The 22220-nt window shown below is 63.3% G+C and overlaps 1 protein-coding gene across 1 annotated transcript; it reads right to left on the reverse strand.

The window, feature by feature from the left end:
- Positions 1-2794: 2794 nt before the first annotated feature.
- FGFR3 (fibroblast growth factor receptor 3) lies at positions 2795-15684 on the reverse strand (the record flags this gene model as incomplete). The annotated part of the gene is made up of 17 exons (XM_080697298.1): positions 2795-2941; positions 3054-3159; positions 3299-3436; positions 3589-3659; positions 3731-3853; positions 4095-4285; positions 4352-4462; positions 4528-4649; positions 4898-5043; positions 5404-5594; positions 5992-6136; positions 7660-7850; positions 7928-8051; positions 8139-8308; positions 9749-9802; positions 10050-10319; positions 15576-15684. 17 exons carry the CDS (start codon positions 15682-15684, stop codon positions 2795-2797), a joined length of 2409 nt encoding a protein of 802 aa, XP_080553424.1.
- Between the last annotated feature and the right edge of the window lie 6536 nt (positions 15685-22220).

The raw sequence follows: 22220 nt of genomic DNA on the forward strand, positions 1-22220 counted from the left end.
AAGCCTGGAGGCCAGCCAGGTTCTCAGGCTCAAGAAATGCCAGTCACAGGGCTGGGGCAAGAGTGGCTTGCTGGGGTGCCATCGCAGAGGGCATTCCCTGGCCCCAGCAAAGGTGGGGCCAGCGTGCACACAGCACTGGGCTACTAGCAGTGAATCAGAACCCAGCACTGGTGAGTCAGGGCTGGGGGTGATGTCCTCCCTGCAAACAGGACACACTGTCACTCCCTGCCTCCTCCAGGGCTCAGGAACGCTGGGATTGGCCCCACCCTGGTCCCAGCTCTGACTGGGGCAAGTGGATAGCCTCAAGGCAGAAGGCTGGGCTCTCTGGACCAGAGGCTCGGCTGTGGTGGGATTCATGGCCATGGGGCGCCCCTGTGCTTTATGCTGACAGTGGGCAGGGGCCCCTGGACCCAGCTCCTGGTGCCTGTCAGACCAAGACAGCCCAGACTGGTCTCAGTTGCGGTTCAGCTCAGTGTACCACCAGGGGACGCTCGAGCCCCTGCATCAGCTGAGGGACCAGTATCCCCTCCCACCCAAACCACCAGGACCCGCCTCCCCCACCCTCCAGGCTCAGCTTTGCTGCTCAGACCCTTGTGGGCCTCCTCCCAGCCCGTCACTGGCACCTGTGTCCACACCAGCCTCTGAGTCCCCTGAGTGATGTGTCAGGGCAGGGGTGGGGACACAGTGACCCTGGGTATGGCCAGGCCTGAGGCTGTCCCCAGACCATAGTGGTCCCCAGAAGAGGGCACAGGCAGCCAGTAGGTGGTGTGTTATGCAGACCCAAGGCCTCAGCAGCCTTGGCTAACCAGATAGGACCCAGCACCCGGAAAGTGTGTGCCAAGAACCGCCTCGGGCACCCTGCCGCCTCCGGGAAGCTTTCCCAGACCTGCACCCCGCCATGTGGGTGACCTGCCGCATCCCTTGCCCAACCAACCAAGAGCAGCAGCGCAGCTGCTGTGCACAGTCATCACCCTGGGGTGGGGGCACCGCACCAGTGGAGCCCGTAGGGAGGGGTGGCCAGGAGCAGGGGCGTGGCCATGGCAGCGAAGGAGGCCTCAGAACCAGCTGCAGGTGCCCACAGGGCTGGACCCCTGTGCCACTAGACGGAGCATCCTTCCCCTGGGCTGCGAGGCCCAGGAAGCTGGGGATCAACACCACCCAGCCCCCTCGCCTCCAAGTGGCCCCTCCCTCCCCGAGGCCCAGCAACAGTACTATCCCTACAGGCAGGGAGGACATGGAGCTGCCCAGACTCCAGAGGAAGACAAGAGGCACCGGGCAGGGGTCAGAACCAGTCATCTTTATTTTTGGAAAGTACATCTGCTGGGTTAACAATCACATCTGCCAGTGTGGGCCGCCGCTGTGGGCACCACGCAGCTAGGCCCCGAGATGTCCTGAGCCCCTGCCCTGGCGCTGCAGGCTGGCCGGCACTGACAGCAAAGGACAGCTGCCCAAGCTCGGACCATTAACAGTACAGTCAACACTGAACTCGCGGCCTTCTCTCCCGAGCTTTGAAAGGTAGCAGGCCAGGCTATAAAAGTCTAGAAGCATTGCGTAAGAAGTGTTAAGTCTACAGCAAATACATGTTGTAAAAACTCAATAAATTATATATATAGATATATATATAAACTTGTAACATCTAATAACATCTGAACCTGTATGCAGGGCCAGCCCCTCCCTGGCCTGGCTCCTGCCTGGAATATGCAGCAATTAGAAGGATCTGTATGAAAATACCAGCTCACTTTGAAGTCCAAAAAAATAAATCTCCTAAAGAAAGATCTTATAGAAATCTAGTCCCCTGCAAAATGCCAGAGGAAGTAGAATATGCTCACTGGAGCCACCTCCAACTAGGGCCGTTTGGCTTCAAGGGTGGACACCAGCCTCGGGCGTGGCTGGACGCCTTCTCGGCGGCCCCTCTAAGCGCAGCATAGACCTTGGCTGTTAATAAGTTAAAACTTAAATCTCTCTGCCATTCGGCTGGCTACACGCTCTGAGCGTGGGGTGGGGTAGGAGAGCTCTGGGGTCGATAAATAGCTTTACAAATATACAGGTCCAGGTACAATTTTTAAAACAAAACTGCGGTGCTGAAAAGCCCCAACTCCTCGGCGTGTGTTTGCATGTCTTCCCAGCCGCGGGGCAGCACCCCCTCCTGTACCCCTGGGTCTCACCCTTCCTTATAGATATTCTTACATATATGTATGTATATATATCATATACACAGCATCTATTTATAGAAATGTACACTCGTTTCTGGAATTAAACCTTTCAGGTAGAAGTTACAGGCTCCCACCTTCAGGTACCCGTAATTTCAGTCTCTGAGGGTCTGGGTGGGAAGTGGGGACCCCGGAGGTGGGGAGCCGCGACTCACTCCCAGGCACAAGGCGCCACTCTCGGGGGCAGGCTCGTGGGGGCATCCACGCAGGCTCAGCTCTGGGCCCCATGGGGCCGAGACCCACGTGGACACAGCCCAGCCTGCCCTGCGATGCCCTGGGGACGGCAGTGGGCAGAGCGAGCCAGGCCCCCTTACATTCTGTTTGACTCCCCAGGACAAAGGCCCCTCGGTGCTCCTGGCACTGGGCAGTCAGGAGGTCGATGTACAGCAGCACTGACCCCAGGGGACCCCTCACCCAGGGGCTGCAAGACACACGCACACACGCACGCACGCACATGCACACGTGAAGCTCCATCTGCCCATCCATCCTGGGCTCAGGCCCGGGGCCACTGCATGGCAGCAGCACCAGGGTGCCCGGGGTCCGTTCTCACATTGGCGGGGCTCAGCCTGCAGGCCGCTGGCCCTTCACGTACGAGGGCCCCCACTGCCGGCCGGGGCTGGGGGCAGCAGGTCATGGGTAAACACAGAGTCATCGCCGGAGGAGCTGGAGCTGGGTGTGTCCTGGCCACCCGGCGAGTACTGCTCAAAGGGTACTGACAGGTCCAGGTACTCCTGCGGGTGGGCGGAGGTGGGTCAGAACTTATGCCGCCGTGCTCGGCCCGCGCTCCCGGGACACCTCAGGGAGGCAGAGTGGCCACCAGGGCCAGCCGCGGGCTGCACTCACGTCTGTGGATGTCACAGTGAGGATGCGGTCCAGGTCCTCCACCAGCTGCTTGAAGGTGGGCCTCTGGGAGGGCACGGCGTGCCAGCATTCACGCATGATCATATACCTGGGTGAGGGCAAGGGCAGGGTCCAGCCGCCGCCTGCTCCGGCTTCATGAAGGAGCGGCCCAGGCTGCCCTCCCTGCCCTCCTGAGCTCAGCCCTCGCCCCCAGGACTGGGTGGAGGTGCCAGGGGAGCCTCACTCACAAGTCCTGCGTGCAGTTGGCTGGCTTGTCCATGCGGTGGCCCTCCTTCAGCAGCTTGAAAAGCTCCTCCACGGGGATGCCAGGGTACGGTGAGCCCCCCAGTGTGAAGATCTCCCAGAGCAGGACCCCGAAGGACCAGCTGCAGGCAGAGACAGGCGAGGTCAGGCTGCCCTGCAGCCCCCTCCCCAAAAGGCACCACCAGCCAGGGTGCGAGGTGGACATCCAGGGGACAGGCCAGGCGTGCCCGGTCCATCCTGGGGCACCCACGCCCACCCCTTGAGGGACACGTACACGTCGCTCTGATGGGTGTAGATGCGGTCAAACAGGGCCTCGGGGGCCATCCACTTCACAGGCAGCCGGCCCTGCGGACAGAAAGGGAGATGTGGGCTCTGGGGGCCTCTCCAGAGCCCGGCCCACCCAGAGCCCGGCTCACATTGGTGGTCTTCTTGTAGTAATCCAGGTTGTGCACGTCCCGGGCCAGGCCGAAGTCCGCGATCTTCATTACGTTGTCTTCAGTCACCAGGACGTTGCGGGCGGCCAGGTCCCTGTGGATGCACTGTGGGGGCGGGAGGCTGAGCGGGCCTGCTGGCTGCTCACTTTTTTTTTTTGTGGTACTGGGGATAGAACCCAGGGGCCTTCTATCTCCGGGCTACACTCCCAGACCTTTTTATATTTTATTTGGAAACAGGGTCTCTTAAACCAGCACGGCTGGCTTCAAACCTGCGCGATCCTCCTGTCTCCACCTCCCAAACGTGGGGATGACAAGCGTGCGCCACCACGCCCGGCCCACTGCTCACCTTCTGGGAGGCCAGGTACTCCATGCCCCGGGCCACCTGGTAGGCACAGGACACCAGGTCCTTGAAAGTGAGCTGTTCCTCCGGCAGCTTGCGGGTGTCAAAGGAGTAGTCCATGCCCGGAGGCCTCCGCGCCCGCAGGTACTCCCTTAGGTTGCCCTTGGACGCGTACTCCACCAGCACGTACAGGGGCCCTGTGAGAGGCCGGGCATCAGCGGGCGCGGCTGGTGCCGCCCGCCACCCGGCACCACCGCACCTACCGCCCTGCGTGCAGGCCCCCAGCAGGTTGATGATGTTCTTGTGCTTGCCAATCACCTTCATCATCTCCATCTCAGACACCAGGTCTGACAGGTCCTTGTCGGTGGCATCGTCTGCAGGGAGGGCGGGCGTCAGGCAGGCCCAGCCCAGACGCGGCCCCGGGGCTTCCCGGCCTCACCTTTCAGCATCTTCACAGCCACGGTGACGGGCTTGGCGGCACAGGCCTTGTCGATGCCAACGGCCTCCGCCATGACCACCTGGCCGAAGCAGCCCTCGCCAAGAGGCTTGCCCAGGGTCAGCCTGGCAGCAGAGAGGCCAGAGTGAGTGTGCCCTCGGATCCCCCACCCCGTGCCACGCCCTCCAGACGGCACCCGAGAGCCATGGGTTGCCTGCACCCACCCTCGAGCTCTCCACCCGTGTCACAGCTGCTACGTCAGACGGCCTCCGATTCCCACTTCACTGAGGCCTCTGCCTCGGGGCTGTCCCTCCCGGCCAGGCGCCCGTGGCCCCTGCCTCCCCGGCCACCACCGCCCCTCACCACCACTGACCGGGCCCGGGACAGCTCCCACTTGGGGTCTGCAGGCAGCTCGAGCTCAGACACGTTGGCCAGCGTGGGGCCCTCTCCCGAGGACAGCCGGGCGATGCGAACCAGTGGCGTGTTAGAGTTCATGGACGAGTTGGATTCCAAGGACACCTGCTTGGGTCGGCAGGGAGGGGCAGGTTGGTGCTGCACGGTGGGGCGTGGGAGGGACAGGGTGCGGCCCCAGATGGCAAGGCCAGGGCTTTGTGGGCATGGCACTGGGGAGCAGGGGCTGTGCTGAATAGGGACTTTAAGTCGTCTGTGTCCCCAAAATAATTCAGGTTCCACACAGGACCAGTCAAGGTTAGCCCACCCAGCTGCAGAAAAGTGCATCCCGGTGGACCCCAGGCCACAGATGCCCTGGGCTCTCCTGAACCCCGAGGGAGGGCCTGGAAGGAGTTGGGCTGCGGGGGCCGCGGGAGGCCCCGGGCAGGCAGACAGGCAGCTCAGAACCTGGTATCTACTTTCTGTTACCTGTCGCTTGAGCGGGAAGCGGGAGACCTTGTGCACGGTGGGGGAGCCCAGGCCCTTCTTGGGGGGGCTGCGCAGGCGGCAGAGTGTCACGGCCGCCACCACCAGGATGAAGAGGAAGAAGCCCACCCCATAGCTGAGAACGCCCGCGTACACGCTGCCAGACTCGTCCGCCTCCACCAGCTCCTCCTCGACTGCAAAGACACGGGCGTTGGGGCCTGGCCCGCCTCTCGGGAGCCCCCACGGGCCAGAGCCACGGCACCAGTGGGGCTGGGGCTCAGCCCTAGGGAGGTCAGCACGGGCCCCGAAGCCTCTAAGCCCCACGCATCTAGCTGCTGCAGTTGCAAGCATCTGAGAGTCAGCAGGCCCAGACCCAGGACAGAAGGAACCCAGTGGAGCAGCAGCACCCACACCGCCACCCAGGCATCGAAGGAGCCAAAGCCAGGGTGCAGGGCCGTGGAGGGCCAGGCCAGGAAGAGCTGCAAGGAGCGGGTGGCCGTGACACCCGGCCCTGGCGGCTTTGTTTGGCATGTCCTGGGCTGGCGCCCCGAGGAGGACAGGTGCGGAGTGAGCGGCAGCAGGACCAAGTACCTGGCAGCACCACCAGCCACGCAGAGTGATGGGAAAACCCGATAGAATTGCCCGCCAGACAGGTGTACTGCCCCGCGTCCTCAAAGGTGACATTGCTCAAGGACAGAACCTCCAGCTCCTTGTCGGTGGAGTTAGCGCCCGCCGTCTACAAAGAGAGAGCAGAGCGATAGGCGAGCGCCAGCGTCCCCACGGGCACCGCGGCCGAGGCCGCACGGACGGTCCGACCAGCTGCAAGGAAAACGCCGCCGCCACCGCCTCGGCCACCACGCCGGCCACGCCGCGGCCCAGGCCTCCGCCTCACGCTGGCCCCGGGCCGAAGCCAGTCCCTCCACCGATGAGTCCTCTGTCCCAAGTGAGCGGCAGGCGGGAGGGCAGCATGCAGGGTTAGCGCAGAGGCGGGGCAGATGCGGACAGGAGGGAGGACAGAGACGCAGATGGACAGGTGGACAGGAGGGAGCAGGCAGTCGAGCCAGGTCCGGGAGGGGCGGGAGGTAGGTGTTCACGAGCAGGGTGGGCCTGGGCCCCGGCGGCCGCCAGGAACCTTCTGGGAGTGCGCATGGGGGTGAAAGAGGGGTCAGCACAGGCCTGGGGCTCAGTCAGCGGTCAAGAGAAGGCTGGGGCCACCGGGCTGCCCAGGCGGCCACAAGCGGAGCACGAGCCACGGGTGGGGAGGTGCAGGCTGGGCGTGCGGGGACGTGCAGGCAGGCACAGGCCCGGGTGGTGGAGCTGGAGCTCGGCGTGCCAGGCAGGCGTGGGACAGAGTCGTTACCTGCTTGGGGCCCGTGAACACGCAGCCAAAAGGCCTTCTCGGCCACGCCTATGAAATTGGTGGCTCGACAGAGGTACTCGCCCCCGTCCCCCTCCGACACATTGGCCAGGCGGAGGCGCGCGTCAGCCTCCACATTCTCACTGATCCAGGACTGCGGGGACAAGAGACCCGGCTCAGCCCTGAGCAGCCCTGCTGGGCAGGAGGCAGGACACGGCACACCCCGGGGCAGGAGCGCCCCGGCCGCGCCAGCCTGGAGGAGGTGAGGAGGCACCTTGGGGCGGCAGGGTATGGCCTCGCTCGATATGTTCTCTTTGTCCAGCCCCTCAATCCAGACCCCCAGCACAATGCTCCCAAACATCCACAGAGGAGACTGACGGGCGCCGGCTCTCTGCCTCTCCTGGCCGGGCATAGCCTCCGGCTGCCTACCCGCTCAGCGCCCATCCCGATCCCGCCAGACCGCCTTGTCTCTCAACAGATGTTTCTTTTTGGGCTCCCAGTGTCGCAACTGTCCCCACTTGGGTAGCCCCTCCCCGCGGCCAGCGAAAAAAGCTAAGGGCAGCAGAAGCCAGCCGGGCGGCCAGCAGGCGCCACGATGCAACCAGTTGCTGGTGGCCGCCCAGGCCAGCTCTGGGAATGGCCACGCAGCCCCTGAGTTACCAGGGGGCGTCAGGAAGGCTCAGCAGCCACGGTGCGGCCTCCTGGTCCCAAGCCCACCCCAGAGAGGCCTCCTGCAGGCCCAGCTCCAAGCCGTGGGGCTTCACTGGCCGAGGCCAGCCCTCAGGGCCAGCAGGGAAACTGTGGGGCCTCACAGAGCCAGCGTGGGGCAGCACAGCCACAGCGCTGCCCAGGGCCCAGCACCCCAGCACCTGACCCAAATCCCGGCTGTGCGCGGGGCCCACCTTGAGCACGGTGACGTAGGGCGTGCCGTCGGGGCCCACCTTGCTGCCGTTCACCTCCACGTGCTTGAGCCACTGGATGTGCGGCTGCGCGTCACTGTACACCTTGCAGTGGAACTCCACGTCGCTGCCCAGCACGGCCGTCTGGTTGGCCGGCAGCCCCGCTTGCAGGATGGGCCGGTGGGGGGAGCGCTCTGCGGGCAAGGCCGGGGAGCCGGTTAGGGCCGGGCTGCCCGTGGGCCTGCCCGGCTCCAGCCCCGGCGGCCCTCACCCAGCACGTCCAGAGTGTACGTCTGCCGGATGCTGCCGAACTTGTTCTCCACCACACAGGTGTAGTTGCCGCGGTCCGAGGGCACCACGCTTTCCATGACCAGGCTCCACTGCTGATGCCGCAGCTGCGAGGGACAGACCCAAGATGCCGACCCGGCCCGCCCCGCCTGCCCAGGCCCCGCCCCGCCTGCCCAGGCCCCGCCCCCACGCACCTTGATGCCCCCAATCCGATGCTCCCCACGGAACTCCTTGCCGTTCTTCAGCCAGGAGATGGAGGGAGTGGGGTTGCCAGCGGCCGGGCAGCGGAAGCGAACGGTGTTGGCGGCCGGTACAGCCAGCAGCTTCTTGTCCATCCGCTCTGGCCGAGTCCAGTAAGGGGCCCCTGTTGGCAGAGGCTATTTTAAGGCCAGGGGAGGCAGAGCGGAAGCTGGTCTGACCATCCCCTCCCCAAGTTTGCCCAGCCCAGCCTCCAGCCTGTTTCCCCTCCTGCCTGGGGCACGCTAGCCCCTCTGACCCAGGGTGACCCAGACACCCTGCACGCACAGCCCACCCATACGCAGTCTGAGCTATCTGGTACCCTGCCCAAGTGGTTGCTCACGCTGAGAGATCAGGGTGCTCTGCCCAGGCCTGCGGGCACCTCCCAGGGGCATCCCTGAGCAGGGAACCACACTTGGACAGGCCATCTGAGGGGGAGACCTAAGCCTGGCGAGGCTGGGCTGCGGGGTGGACCAGCCAGGGCAGGTCCCAGAAGTGGCCTTGCATGCAGCCAGGCTCCTGGGCCTAGTAGTCTATGGGACTCCAAGCTCCCTCCGGGGTCTGCTGCGCAGATGGCATCAGGGGCCCCGCCTCCCCTGCCCTGCTTCACCCCAACTGGGTGTCGCCCTCCTCTGGACTGGGCTGGGGCTGCCTTCTTGCCCAGACTCATGGGGGTGCTGGGCCTGTGTCCCCTACAAGGGGAGCAGCAGGGATTCAGAACAGAAGAGGGAGGCAGCCGGGCATGGTTGGGGCACATTTGTCATCCCAGCATTCGGGAGGCTGAGACCAGAGGATCACAGTTCGTGGACAGCCTCAGCTCCCTAGCAAGACCCTTTGCAACTCAGTGAGACCCTGTTTCAGAATAAAGAATAAAAAATAGGGCTGGGAGTGTAGCTCGAAGATAGAATGCCCCTGGGTTCCCTCCCTAGTACTGCAATAAAATAAATAAATAAATAAATAAATAAATAAATAAATAAATAGACTAGAGCCAGGCATAGTAGCACATGCCTGTATTCCCAGCATTTGGGAGGCTGAGACAGGAGATCATGGTTCGCAAACAGCCTCAGCTACTTAGTGAGGCCCTCTGCAAAGTGAGACCCTGTTTCAAAATAAAGAATAAAAAATAGGGCTGAGGGCATAGCTCAGAGGTAGAATGCCCCTGGGTTTCATCCCCAGACCCACACAAAAAACAGATAAATAAATAGACTAAAAATTAGGGCTGGGGTTGTAGTTCAGAAGTACAACGCCCTGGGTTCCAGGCAAACCCCTCCCAGGGCAACCTTGCTGCCACCCACCCAGGATCCAGCCATCTCCTGGCACCTCGCAGCCCACCCACTGTGAAGTGCTGCCGGCACCCAGCACCCCCTTTTACATGTCCCCTAGTTCCACCTGCCCCTCAGCAGCCCGGCTCCAACGCCAGGCCCCACCTGCAGCCACCCGGGGGCCAGCGGCAGCTCAGGACCAGCCATCAAGAGTTGTCCCGGGGCTCCACAGAGGACCCTGCCCTGCATGTGGCTGGGGCCTTCCCTCAGGCTGGCCACACCGTGCGCCGAGACTCTGGTCTCACCTGCGTCTTCAGCCACGTCTTCCCCGTCTTCGTCATCCCCTGAGGACGGAGCATCTGCAGCACACAAGGGGGCTGAGTGGGCGCTCGTCCCGCGGCTCCTGCTTTCCAGACTCAAGCGCCTGCCCCAGGGCACCCCCCCCCCGGCGTCCCCGCCTCTCTGCCAATGACCATGAGAGCTGGGGCGGGGAGCAGCTGCACCAGAGACCCCCTGGCCCTCCTGGCCACGCAATGCTCCAGGAGCTTCGTGGCCCCGCCCTCCACCCAACACAGCGCAGCCTGGCTGGTGCTCGCTCACACACACCTGTCACGCGCACGCCGAAGCGGCACAGTACCCGCTGCGTGAGCCGCTGGCGGCAGCTGTAGGTCCCCGCATCCTCGTGGGAGGCGTTCAGCACCCGCAGCCTCTGGGGCCCCAGCAGGACACGGTGCGAGGGCACCAGCCCCACACCGTCTTTGACCCAGACCGTGGGCCCCAGGGAGCCACCGCCAGGGGGGTGGCAGCTCAGCTCCACAGTGTCCCCGCTGCCGAAGACCACCTGCTCCTGCCGGCCAGACTCGGGGCCCAGGACCTCTGTAGGAGAAACAGGCAACCATGAGGTCAGCCCTGAATCAGGCACACTGGGGCTCAGCCCCCACCGTAGACACCGGTGCAGCCTGCAGGGAAGGACTGCGCCGGGGCTGGAGCCCTGCCAGGGACACTCAGCCAGGGTGGGCAACGTCTGCGAAGGGCCTGGGTGAGGGGAGCCAGTGATGTTAGCTCTGCCAGCCAGTCAACCAGTCTCGATCCCAGAGGACTGCATTGCAGGGTGAGAGCTGCCTTCCAAAGATAGCCCAGGTGCATGGGCACAGCGGCCCCCAACCCGGCCACCCAGTCACGGAGGACCCTAACCTCAGAGCATCCCCAGGAAGGTGCATGGGCGCAGCTCAGTAGGAGAGCTCTGGCCTCGTGTGCGCAGGGCCCTGGGTGGGATCCTCAACACCATGAACACAAAAATGTCATGTGCCAGAAGTGGTAGCACACACCTGTGGTCCTAGTACTTGGGAGGCTGAGATGGGAGTATTACAGGTTCCAGGCCAGCCTCAGCAACTTAGAGATGCCGTTTCAAAATAAAATAGGACTGGGGGTATAACTCAGAGGTAGCATGCCCTGGGTTCAATTCCCAGCATACACACATAAAAAGTGTCACAAAGAATTTGTCTTTGGACTTTTCTCACCACTTGGAAATATGAAATCCATTCTTAGCTCTTTTTTTTTTCTTCTCAGTGCTAAGGATGAAACCCAGGGACATTTTACCTCCAAGCTACACCTCCAGCCTGATTTTTTTATTCTTTATTCTGAAACAGGGTCTCACTAAGTTGCAGAGGGCGTAAGTAGCTGAGGTTGACCAAGAACCCAGATCCTCCTGTCTCAGCCTCCCCGAGTACTGGGATGACAAAGTTGCACCACCATGCCTGGCTCCATTCTTAGGTCCAGTGCAGGAGAGCAGGACAGGTGGCACTGTGCCCACGGTGGCTGAAATAAAGCTCAAGGAGGGGAGGGGCCTCTCCCGGGAAGGAGTCCCTCTCTTCAACACCACCCCTCAGCCTGGCTTCAAGAGCATTCAGGTGGAGAGCCAGGGCACATGACCAGCTCCAGCATTAGAAGAGGGAGATACAGATCTGCACAGCGTGCCGACGGTCCTCAACCGCCAGGGTGGGGCGTCCGCTCAGCACACAGGCCTGGCCCGGGCTGGGGCTCTGCAGTGGAAACGGCCGGTGGCCACAGCTCAGAAGCACATGCCACACTGTATCCGAGAGAAGATACCCAAGAGGCACCGAGCACCGAGTGGAGGGTGGACATCTGCTTCCCAAATGGTGGGGGTAAAGGCTGTCAGTTACCAGGTGGGCATGGCACCAGTGAGGAACTGTAGCCTCACCCTAGGGCGGGACCAGGGCAGAAGCCCACCCATGGGCACTTGGGCCTCTCCCCGACTGAGGACCTCAAGCTGAGACACAGGTATATACCACCAGCAAGACTGACCATCAGCCCCAGCCTCCCTGCCAGAGCCAGACAATGGAAGCGTGAGACGGCTGGGCCGGGGGCCCAGGACAGGGCAGACCTCCACGCCGAGGCCCAGCTGGACCGGCCACACCATTACTTGTCATTCTGCCGACGCGTGGCCTAGATTCGAGGTCCAGCTGCCCAGTCTGGCCATACCAGTCCCTGGCTCCCCAGCAGGACCCAATCCTGCCCACCCCATATCCGCACTAGGGTCCTGCCATTCAAAAGGACCCCCTATCCCCTGACATATCTCCACAGAGCCGGTGTCTCCCAGGGACCCCCAGCTCTGGACCACACAATTGGGGGGCTCCTGGGCTGACCTCCAGCCTCTGGCCCTGGCCACCATGTCCTGTGGAGACCACCCAGAAGGCGAAGGACAGGCTGCTTGGTAGCTGCTTCTTCCCCAGGCCCTGGCCCAAAGGCAACAGCCCGACGGTCCCGGCTTGGTCTGGGCAAGGACAGCAGGTCGAGCCGTCCACACAAGTATTCGCTTCAACCTGGTCCAGTGAGGAACTGGTGGGGGAGGGGCAGTGCAGCCCCAAGCCAGTGTGCAGACGGCTGTGGGTGTGGGGCCTGGAAGGAAAGGGCCCTGCTGCGGGCTGAGGGCCCAGGAGACACCTGGACTTCAGACAGCCGGGCTGGGCCGCAGGGCATGGGGCAGGGGCCTGGGAGTCACGAGGGGTGCGAGGAAAGGCCAGTGTGGGCCAGGGCCTGGCTCTCTGGGGAGGTGGCAGTGGGGCGCAGGCTGCTAGAGGCCCCTTTCATCAGTAAAAGGAGGGTCATGCACGCCACACGGCACCCCACTGGGGCAAATGCTTTCATGTGGTGTTAAGCTCAGCTAAGGCAGGGCAGGGCAGGCCAAGAACAGTCCACGGGGCAGCCCAGTGGGTGCTAAATCCTGGAGAGGCTGTTCTGGGAGGGTCTGCCTGACTGTACCTCGGTCTCCACGACTGTGACGTCCTGCAGGACTCAGAGCCCACAGAGGCCACCTCATCTGGTTAAGTGCCAATAAGGGGTAAGAGTGCTTCTGCCCTGGGTCCCTTGCCCAGGACTGATGTTCACAGGCCACACCAGGCCTGCCTGCAGGGGGGAACCATGCCCCCCATTCTGGGGCTCCAGAGTTGGGGTCCCCAAAGCACCCCACGGAAAAAAAACATCAAATGCAGATTTGGTTCTGCAGCTGGCCACCCAAGGGCGGTGGGTTTTAGGGCAAGATGAGGGCCTGGGTTCTGGGGCAGTGTCCTGGCTTGGGGCATGACCTCTGCTCTCGGCAGCCTGCTTATGAGAGGGGTTGCCAGGTTTGACTTTAAAGCAGCCAAAAGGAAGGGGCACCCCATGGGACCCTAAATACAGGAGGGAGGGTCTGGTCTTTCTGCTTCCCCAACTCAAGACACATTCTGGCAGGTTTTGTAAGAAAGTCAGGAAAAAAAGAAAACAAAAGGAATCCAGAGGCCCCGTGGCTAATGAGGGCTTACTGGGATTATCCTGCCTAATCCTGGAAACAATCCTGCCATTCTCGGCCAGGCCCTCTCGGACAGGTGAGGGAACTGAGGCTGGAGGAGGCCCCTGAGCCTGGGCAGCCTGGAGGTCTAGGCAAACACTCCTCAACCCAGAGGTGCTGGGCTCAGCACACACTCACTGAGAGCTGGCTCCGGCCTGTGGGCCCCACACTCCCAGGTCCCTGTCCTTCGGGCCAGCACTGGCTACCTCAAGTGGAAACCTCAAGCCCCCTGGCTGCCCTCCCAGTTCAACTGTATGCCCACCCCTGCCCCCAAGTGATCCCGAGGCCTCTGAGGGGGCTGGGGCTGACAAGGGGCTCAGAACAAGGACTCTGAGGGCCCAGGATCAGCCCAGGTTAATGAACCACCCAGAAGCCTGCAGGGCTCAAAGTCCAGCCCTGCCCAGGAGGGGTGGGAGAGGCTGCAAGCCATGCCCTGCCTCTGTAGAGAGGCCTGCACCCCCAGCTCCCGCAGCTGGGGTGAGAGCCACCCCCAGGTCCCTACAGAGGGCATGGCCAGGTATGGACGTGGAAAGATAGCCCTGGCTGGGTCTGGGTGGCCTGAGCAGTCCCAGGCCAATGCCCTCCCCACCATCCTTGACCCCAGCAGCTCAGAGGCTCCATAATTTATGTTCCTGGGGTAAGCGCCAGCCGGGACCTCTGTAAATTTCACGAGGTCTTTGTATTTTTACTGCCCGGCCCATCTCGTTAAGGAACCGGATTAAGTTTATTGACCTATCAACTCCCTACCAGTTTCACCAGCTCCGGTGCAGGGCTGGGGCACTGCCGCCCGCGCAGGCAGGCACCTAGCTGGGAAGCTGAGTGAGCCGCGCCCGGGCCTCCGGTCCCTTCAGTGCCCCCTCCCGGGGGGGGGGGGGGGGGGGTAAGGCGTGCAGGGGCCGCAGGTCCCAAACGTCCGTCCACGCCCCGCCCACCGCCCACCGCCCTCCCGGGCTCGCTGACATTCCCGGGCGCAGGGAGTAATATCTTTATCTGAATGCGCATGCTAATGTGCCCCCCCCCCGCGGCCGCCTATTCGGCGCCCTGGAAGCAGGGCCTTCGGTGCAGGCGCTAAAAGCGCGCGCTGACCTCCCGACGGCCTCTGTCACGCTGCTGGATGACACGCACATTCAAGCGCCGGGCCCACTTTCATTCATAAAAAAAATGACATTGTTCCGGGAGGCTGCCGCCGCCGCCGGAGAAAGGGGCGCGGGGGCGCGGGGAGGGGCGCCGCCATCTGCCTGGTCCCGCGGTGCCCGCCCGCACTCGCACCTCCCGGCGAGGCCGCCGCCATCAATGCGCGGTCTGTAGCCGGTGGGGTACAAAGGAGCGGCTGTTCGGCCTCGGCCCGGGTGGGGCGAGGCTCACCGGAGAAGGCCTCCCGGCCGGCCGCGAGGGTGCATCGCGGGCTCAGAGGCCAGTGCGAGCTGGGGAGGGCACCCCGCCCTCCAGCCCCTGCGGGCCATCTTGGCTGACCCTCTGCGTCCTGCTGGACCTTGACCGCCAACCCCACGACCCTGGCCATGGCCCGCTGGAGCTGGGAGCCTGCCTGTGCTGGGTGCGCACCGTCCAGGCGGGCGTCTTGGCCGGCTGGGCAGGGAGCTGGGTGCGCACCGTCCGGGCGGCCGTCTTGGCCGGCTGGACAGGGAGCTGGGTGCGCACCGTCCGGGCGGCCGTCTTGGCTGGCTGGACAGGGAGCTGGGTGCGCACCGTCCCGGCGGCCGTCTTGGCCGGCTGGACAGGGAGCTGGGTGCGCACCGTCCGGGCGGCCGTCTTGGCCGGCTGGACAGGGAGCTGGGTGCGCACCGTCCGGGCGGCCGTCTTGGCCGGCTGGACAGGGAGCTGGGTGCGCACCGTCCGGGCGGCCGTCTTGGCCGGCTGGACAGGGAGCTGGGTGCGCACCGTCCGGGCGGCCGTCTTGGCCGGCTGGGCAGGAGGCGGGGAGGGGCAGTAGCGGCCTGGAGGCTGTCACCTCGTCCCAGGCTTGGGCTGACACACTCCTACCCACTCTCCAAAGTCCAGCCTGCGGCCTTGGCGGAAGCTGGCCATGAACTGGGGCCCTGGGAGGGGAGGCACCACAATGGGAATTTTCCGCCTGTACAGGGCCGAGGAACAATGGGATCGTGGAAACCCAGCCTCCAGCTCCTCGGAACCGGGACCGGGCCGCGGAGGGCGCTCAGGTGGTGGCCCTGAGGCCACGGACACCCCGATTCCGCCGCGTCGCCCTGGCCGCACTTCGGGGCGGGCGTGACCCCCGGCCCTCCCCGCCGCGCGGGCCGGCCCCTCACCTTCGGCTCTCCGCCCGACGCGCTGCTCCGCGCCCGGGGCCTCCGCGGCGGCGCCGGCCACGACGGCCACGGCCAGGCACAGCGCGAGGGCGCGGGCCGGGGCGCCCATGGCGGGCGGGGGCCGCGGCGTGCTCAGGAGCGCGCGGGCATGCTGCCCCGCGGCCCGGCGCGGGCGGGCGGTGTGCGGGAGGAGCGCGGCGCCGGCGGCCCCGGGCCCGACCGCGACCCGCCGCTCGCCCGCCGCCCGGCGCCGCCGCCGGCCCCGCTCCCGGCCGCGCGGAGCCCCCAGGGCGGCGCCGCCCCGGAGCGCGAAGCCCGCGCAGGCCACGCGCCGACCGGGACGCCGGGCCTCGGCGCCCCCGCGGCGGCTCTCCGCCCCCAGCAGCCGCGCCGCCACGTCCCCGGCCCGACTGCGCCCGACGCACACCGGGCGACCGCGCGGCGCCAGCTGCCCGCCGCCACCGCGCACTGAGCGCAGCCCGCGCGGCCACGGGGACGGCGCGCCGCCCCGCCCCGCCCCGCCCGCCGGCCACGCCCCGTCGGCCACGCCCCCGCCGGCCACGCCCCCTGTGGGCGGGGCGCCGGCGGCCCCGAGGGCGTGGGAGCCGGGGCGGCGCGGCGGCCGGGCCAGCCCGGGCCCCTGGGGCTGAGCTCGTGGCCCGTGGGGTGGGCTCCGCGGGGAGCGGGACGTCGGGCGCCTGCGCTGAGAAGTAGCCGCCGTCTGGACTCTGCAGCGTGAGCGAGGGTGCTCAGGTGCAGTTCCAGGCGGAGACCCAGTGCGGTTGGTGGGAAGGCCTGCGGTAGGCACAGCGCGGAGTCTCCCCTGCCCGCGAGGCGCAGGGGCACGCTGCTGCATTTACCAAGCAGGCCCCAGAACACCTGGAGCTCCCTGCTCCGGACTCGCGACCCCCACTCTCCAGGAGGAGCAGTCCCGGCCCTCCTCCGCAGGGCCAGGGGGTGCCTGGCCACGCCTCAACACAGAAAGCCAGGGCTGTGGACGCCAGCCACCCTGGCTCTGCGGGGACTGACGTGTGGGGAGCTGAGGGGCACCGCAGGGTGGGGACACGCCGTGCTGCGGCGTGCCTTTCCTCGAAGGACCCAGCCTGGCTTCCTAACCAGATGCTCTCTGCAGATGCTGGGGTGCCTGGGCCCTAGGCCCCACACCCTCACCACGGCTGGGGAGCCCGAGAGGCTGGAGACATCCACTGGCCCTTCCTTGGCCCACCTGCCTTGTGGCTTTGGGATTTGATTGGCTGTCAAGTCCCCTTCTCTGCCCACTGGGCCCAGGTGGGGCCTGTGCTCCCAGAGGCAGGGGCATCGCTGAGCTGACCTCAGCAACCCCTTGTGCTCCCGACTCACCCACTGGACAGCTTGGCAACTCTGCCCCATGCACCCTCCTTGTCTGCTCTGGCCACACACAAGCTGTCCAGACTGGCTGGGAGCCCAGGTCCACTGAACCCCAATGGGCTGGCCAACCCCCTTCAGTGCACACCAAGCTGCTGGCAGCCAGGCCCCTCCCAGGATGCTGACCCAGGAGGCAGCGGCAGCCTGCTGTGCCTGGTGGTCCGTGGACCAATTAGTTGTCAGTTAACATATCTCGGTAGGTGTGAGCCCTGGATTAGGTCTGCCAGGTGGGGCACCTAAGGGCTGGCCTCCCAGGGCTGGGGAGCTGCAGGCACCTCTCCCAGGACAGTGCCTGCACCCCCTTCTTGCTTCCTCTGCACCCTGTGGAGGCTTGAGCAGCCATCCAACTTCCTGCACATCCTTCCCCCTTGATTTCTAGGATTAACTAGCTCCTTGGCAGAAATGCCTAGCAGGGGATCTTGGAGCAGTTCCAGCCATTTTCCGGGTGCCCTTAACCCTACCCCTTTCCCATTTGTCCACTGAAACCTGGCCCCAGAGACCCAACCCCAGCCTCCCTTGCCTGTGTGTTGGGGGGTACTGGGGATTAGAAGCCGGGAGCATTCTAGCTCTGAGTGACACACCTAGCTCAATTTCATTTTTTTAATTTTGAAACAAGGTCTTATTAAGTTGCAGTGGGCCTTGCTAAGTTGCTGAGGCTGTCCTTGACCCTGCGATCCTCCTGTCTCAGTTCCTCCATGTATGGGGTTACAGGTGTGCGCCACCACGCCGGCTCTCCCTTGCTTCTTGGCGTGGTCTTCCCTGTGTGTCTCCTCTTCCGTCTCTGTAAGGACACTTGGCGTTGGATGACGGTCCACCCAGCTACTCCAGCATGACTTCATCTCAAGCTCCGTACCTTACTTACACTTGTAAAGACCCTTCTCCCCAGTAAGATCATAGTCATCAGGGCCAGGACATTTGGAGGCCATTCTGCCCACTACACACCCACAGAGGCCGGCTCCCTTGGCATCGGCATATCCTGAGGTCACCCTTCACCAGGGATCTCCCGACCCTGCTTGCTGGTAGTCAGGTCAAAGGGCCACAACATGTTCATGGGTCCTATAGTTTTGCCAAATCTCCTCCAACAGGGCCCAGTACTGCCACCAGCAAGGGGCCACAGCCAGCTCTGCTGACCCTCCAGCCAGTTACTGTCAAAAGGCCCTCCCTGTTCAAGTCGACCATTCCCAAGCCAACAGATTCCCCTTCCCCTGTACGTGGTCCTCCTGGCTCCTGAGGCAGGCGCTCCATGGGCCCCTGGGACAGGTGTGCAGGGCACAGAGCCCGTCCGGGTCCCTGCAGTGATGCAGGTGTCCGTGGTGTGGCCCTAATGGCAGGAGAGCCCCCAAGCTGCCAGGGTCCTCTACGGTGCTTATGGCCTTCCCAGCGCCCAACCCCACGGGGTGCAGGTGAAGAGGCGGGCGGGAGAGGTGCCGGGCAAAAGCAGAGGGCCCATGGACCCCGCCCAGCTGAGGTGGTGATCAGAGCTGGTGGCCTTGGCTGTCCCGGGCCTGCATTGGTGAGAGGCAAAGAGTGTCTTGGAGGAGTGGCACCCGCATAAGGACTACAAGTACAGTGATTTGCCCGTATTAAAAGAAATGGAAGCCGGGCGTAGTGGCACATGCTTGTAATTCCTGCGCTTGGGAGGCTGAGACAGGAGGAGAGAGGTTCGCAGACAGCCTCAGCTACTTAGGCCCTCCACAACTTAGTGAGACCCTGTTACAAAATAAAGAATAAAAAATAGGGCTGGGGGTATAGCTCAGAGGTAGAACACCTCTGAGTTCAATCCCCACTACCATATATAAGTAAGTAAATAAATGAAATGAAATGAAATTTATTTTTTGTGATGCTGGGGAGGGAACCCCGGGGCATTCGACCTCCGATCTGCACCCCCAGCTCCATTTTTTATTCTTTATTTTGAAACCGGGTCTCACTGAGTTACAGAGGCCTCAGTAAGGAGCTGAGGCCTGCCATGAACCCGGATCCTCCTGTCTCAGCCTCCCGAATACTGTGTTTACAAGCGTGCACCACCATGCCCGGCCAAGAAATAAAATTTTAAAGAACATAAAGAAGAAAAGAAAATATTCTAAAATCCTTTAGCTAACAGTAGCTACTATGCAAGATCGTGTGTGTGTGTGTGTGTGTGTGTGTGTGTGTGTGTGTGTGTGTTTGGTGCTACTGAGGGTAGACCCAGGGGCTTTCTACCTATGGGCTATATACTCCCAAACCTATTTTATATTTTTATTTGGAAACAGGGTTTCACTAAGTTGCTGAGAGCCTCACTCAGTAGCTGAGGTTGGCTTTGAACCTGTGCGATCCTCCTGTCTCAGCCTCCCAAGCGCAGGGATTACAAGTGTGCGCCACCACGCCCAGTAATGTATGTATGTGTGTTTGATTAGAGATCAAGCCCAGAGGGGGTTCTACCTTTGCGCCTTACCCCAGCTCTATTTTATGTTTATGTTTTATTTGGAAACAGGGTCTCATTAGGCTGACGCAAGCCCCACTGAGTTTCTAAAGCTGACTTTGAACCTGTGATCCTCCTGTCTCAGCCTCCTGAGTACTGGGATTAAGAGTGTGCATCACCATACCTGGCTCAAGATCCTTAATTTTAGCTCTGAGCTTCCTGGCAGGCAAAAAGGGCAACAACATGAATCATATGCCGTTGGGAGGCTGGATGTGCCGTGATGGTCCCAGTCCAGATTTTCTGGTCTTTTTGTCCTTTGGTTCACTCAGGCCTCTTAGACCTCAAATTCTGACTTAGGGTTTGGAAAATGTGGTTGCTCCCAGATGAGTAAAGAAAGGAGACCAAGGCTGTGTGCAGACGCAGGAGCGGTACAGAATCTGGGTGGAAGCTCGGGCTCCCCCCCTCCCCCGGGGTGCCCCAGCCTGGGGCTAGGCTCCCGGCTCTGCTCCCAGATCCTGGCACAGGAGGGCTGCTGAGCCATGCAGTAGGCAAGAGGCAGCCGGCAGGGAAGGGCAGCCGGGGTGCACAAAAGCCCCCGGGGTGGGGGTCAGGCCCAGGAGAACATGGAGGCCATGCAGGGAGGCGTAAGGCCAGGCCAGTAGCCGCCGAGCAGCTCAGAAATCTATTTTCCTAAGCACTTGGCATTTGCCTGAAACCTCAAGTGTATTTTCCCTAAGTTTTATTTTTTCTTTGACCCCAAACTCTGGTAAATTTAAGGGAAATTTAATTATGGTGTTTTGGGTCCATTTACACTTAAACACTCTCAGCATTTTTTCCAGGACCCTTTTGGAGTTCAGCACGCCTTGGGAGCCTTCTAAATGAACGTTTTTATTATTATTATTTTTTGAAAAGGCCTCACCCCCCCCCCCAGCACCAGCTTCCTGCCAAGAATAAACAACAAGCCCCAGGTCCACAGGCTCTGGCTCCAGGAGGCATCCAGGCCTGGGGCGCCGGCCAGCCCTCCACAGCCGCCTCCTCCAGCCCGGCCTCCCCGCCCTCCAACGGCCCTTCCTCTCTGTCTCGCTGGCCCTTCTGGGCATCACTGTGCCACCACTCCAGCCACTCCTGGCCCCACTCACCACGTATGTGCCTCCGTCGAGCATCCAGCCAGAGCCCGAGCGTTTAGAGTGGCCAGCTGAGCCCACGTGGCGCAGGGCATTCGCCTCTGCCCCCAAAAGCTGTAGAGTCCAACCCAGGCCAGGCTGGGGGGACCCCACCACCCACAGATGGCTCGGGATGGGCAGCCCGTGGGCCCCGTGGGGGGACAGTGATGTCAATGACTTTACCAAAAACTCTTACAGCAGCCCCATTTCACAGGCCGGGAAACTGAGGCTCAGGGCCAGCTTCAGTTGCCTTGCTCTTGAGAAGCTGCTGTGCTTGGGAAGGGTGGGTGCTCTCTGCAGTGTTCAGGAGCCCTGGGGACAGGCAAGGTTTCCAGCCCAGGCCGGGCACCCGGCAGCGTGAAGGAGGCCAGCCCGCCCCCCAGGGCACACACGCTGCTGGCACTAATTGGAGGAGGTAGCCCTTTGCACACCTTGTGGAAGCTTAGGCAGAGGCTGCTGGCTTCCTGCGGCCACCGTAGGAGGCCTGTCCCCCAGGGCTCCCCAGCCAGGGTCCAGGACTGAGCAAGGGGCACAGCCCACGCCAGCCGCCCCGCAGCAGGCCAGGGCCTGGGTGGGGGCTGTGGGGCAAAGCAGAGTCCTGCCACACACTTGCCAGGCCGCTGGCTCAGGGCCCCTCTCCCTCCATCTGGGGCTCTGCGGTCACCTGCGGGCTGGGATGAGGAGGAGCCAACCTCAGAAGGTACCAGGAGGGCACTGGAGAGGAAGGAGACCTGGCTCTGGGACGCCAGCCATGGACGGCTTGCAGGGGAGAAGGCTTTACCGGTGCAGGTCGCCGCCGAAGCCCAAGATGGGCCTTGCCTGCCCGGGATGGGCAGGGTGATGGCTCCAGCAGCCCCCTCTAGACACCAGCCTCCCAGGGGCAGCTTCTGTCCTTGTGGCCCTGGGGTGCACCATGGCCGCCTCACGAGGGCCCATCCCAACCACCTTGCTGAGGGTCTGAACAGGGGCAGGGAGATGGTGTGTGGGTACCCTGAGGGGCCTGCTGGTCACTGCACCCCACACCGGGTCCCCACGCTCTGGTATTGGGTGGGCTCCTCTGCTGTGGCCCCGGCCCGGGCTCCCAGAGGCCCCAGGCAGGGCAGCATGCACGGGCAGGGCCGGGGCCGGGGCCTAATAGAGACGTCTGCGCCTCTGAGCCCTCCTCCTGCCACACCCGCGCCCAGGCTCCCTGCCCTGACAGCTTCATTGCCATGCCGGGGAGGCCAGGCCTGCTGGGTGGGAGGAGAGGCGGCCCCCCGGGGTACAGGCAGAGGCCTGTGCCCACCTGTGCAGAACTCACCCCACACACGCACTCTGGTCTCAGCCTGATCAGGCAGCTGCCCAGCTGGCCGTCCTCCCAGCCAGGGACAGGGGCAGGGGTGACCGGGCCCCAGGGTTTAGAGGGAGGCACAGCTGGAGAGGCAGAAGGGAAGGTACCATTCCCAAACACAGGGACAAGAGCTAAACAGAGGTGGGCTGACTGGGTCCGGCAGCTCCTGGGGTGCCCGACTGGGTGTTGGCTAAGCTTCCTACAGAACCTGTCTGGAACCAGTCATCTGGGCCGCGGCTGCCCAGAGCCAGGGCTGGCGGGGCGCGGGGGGTGGCAGTTATGCTGGGAGGAGAGTCTGTGTTGCCTCAGTGTGGATCAGAGGGGCTTAACGAGCTGGCGGATAGGGCTGG

This window comes from Muscardinus avellanarius (genome assembly GCF_963383645.1).
Source record: "Muscardinus avellanarius genome assembly, chromosome: 6".
Lineage (NCBI taxonomy): Eukaryota > Metazoa > Chordata > Mammalia > Rodentia > Gliridae > Muscardinus > Muscardinus avellanarius.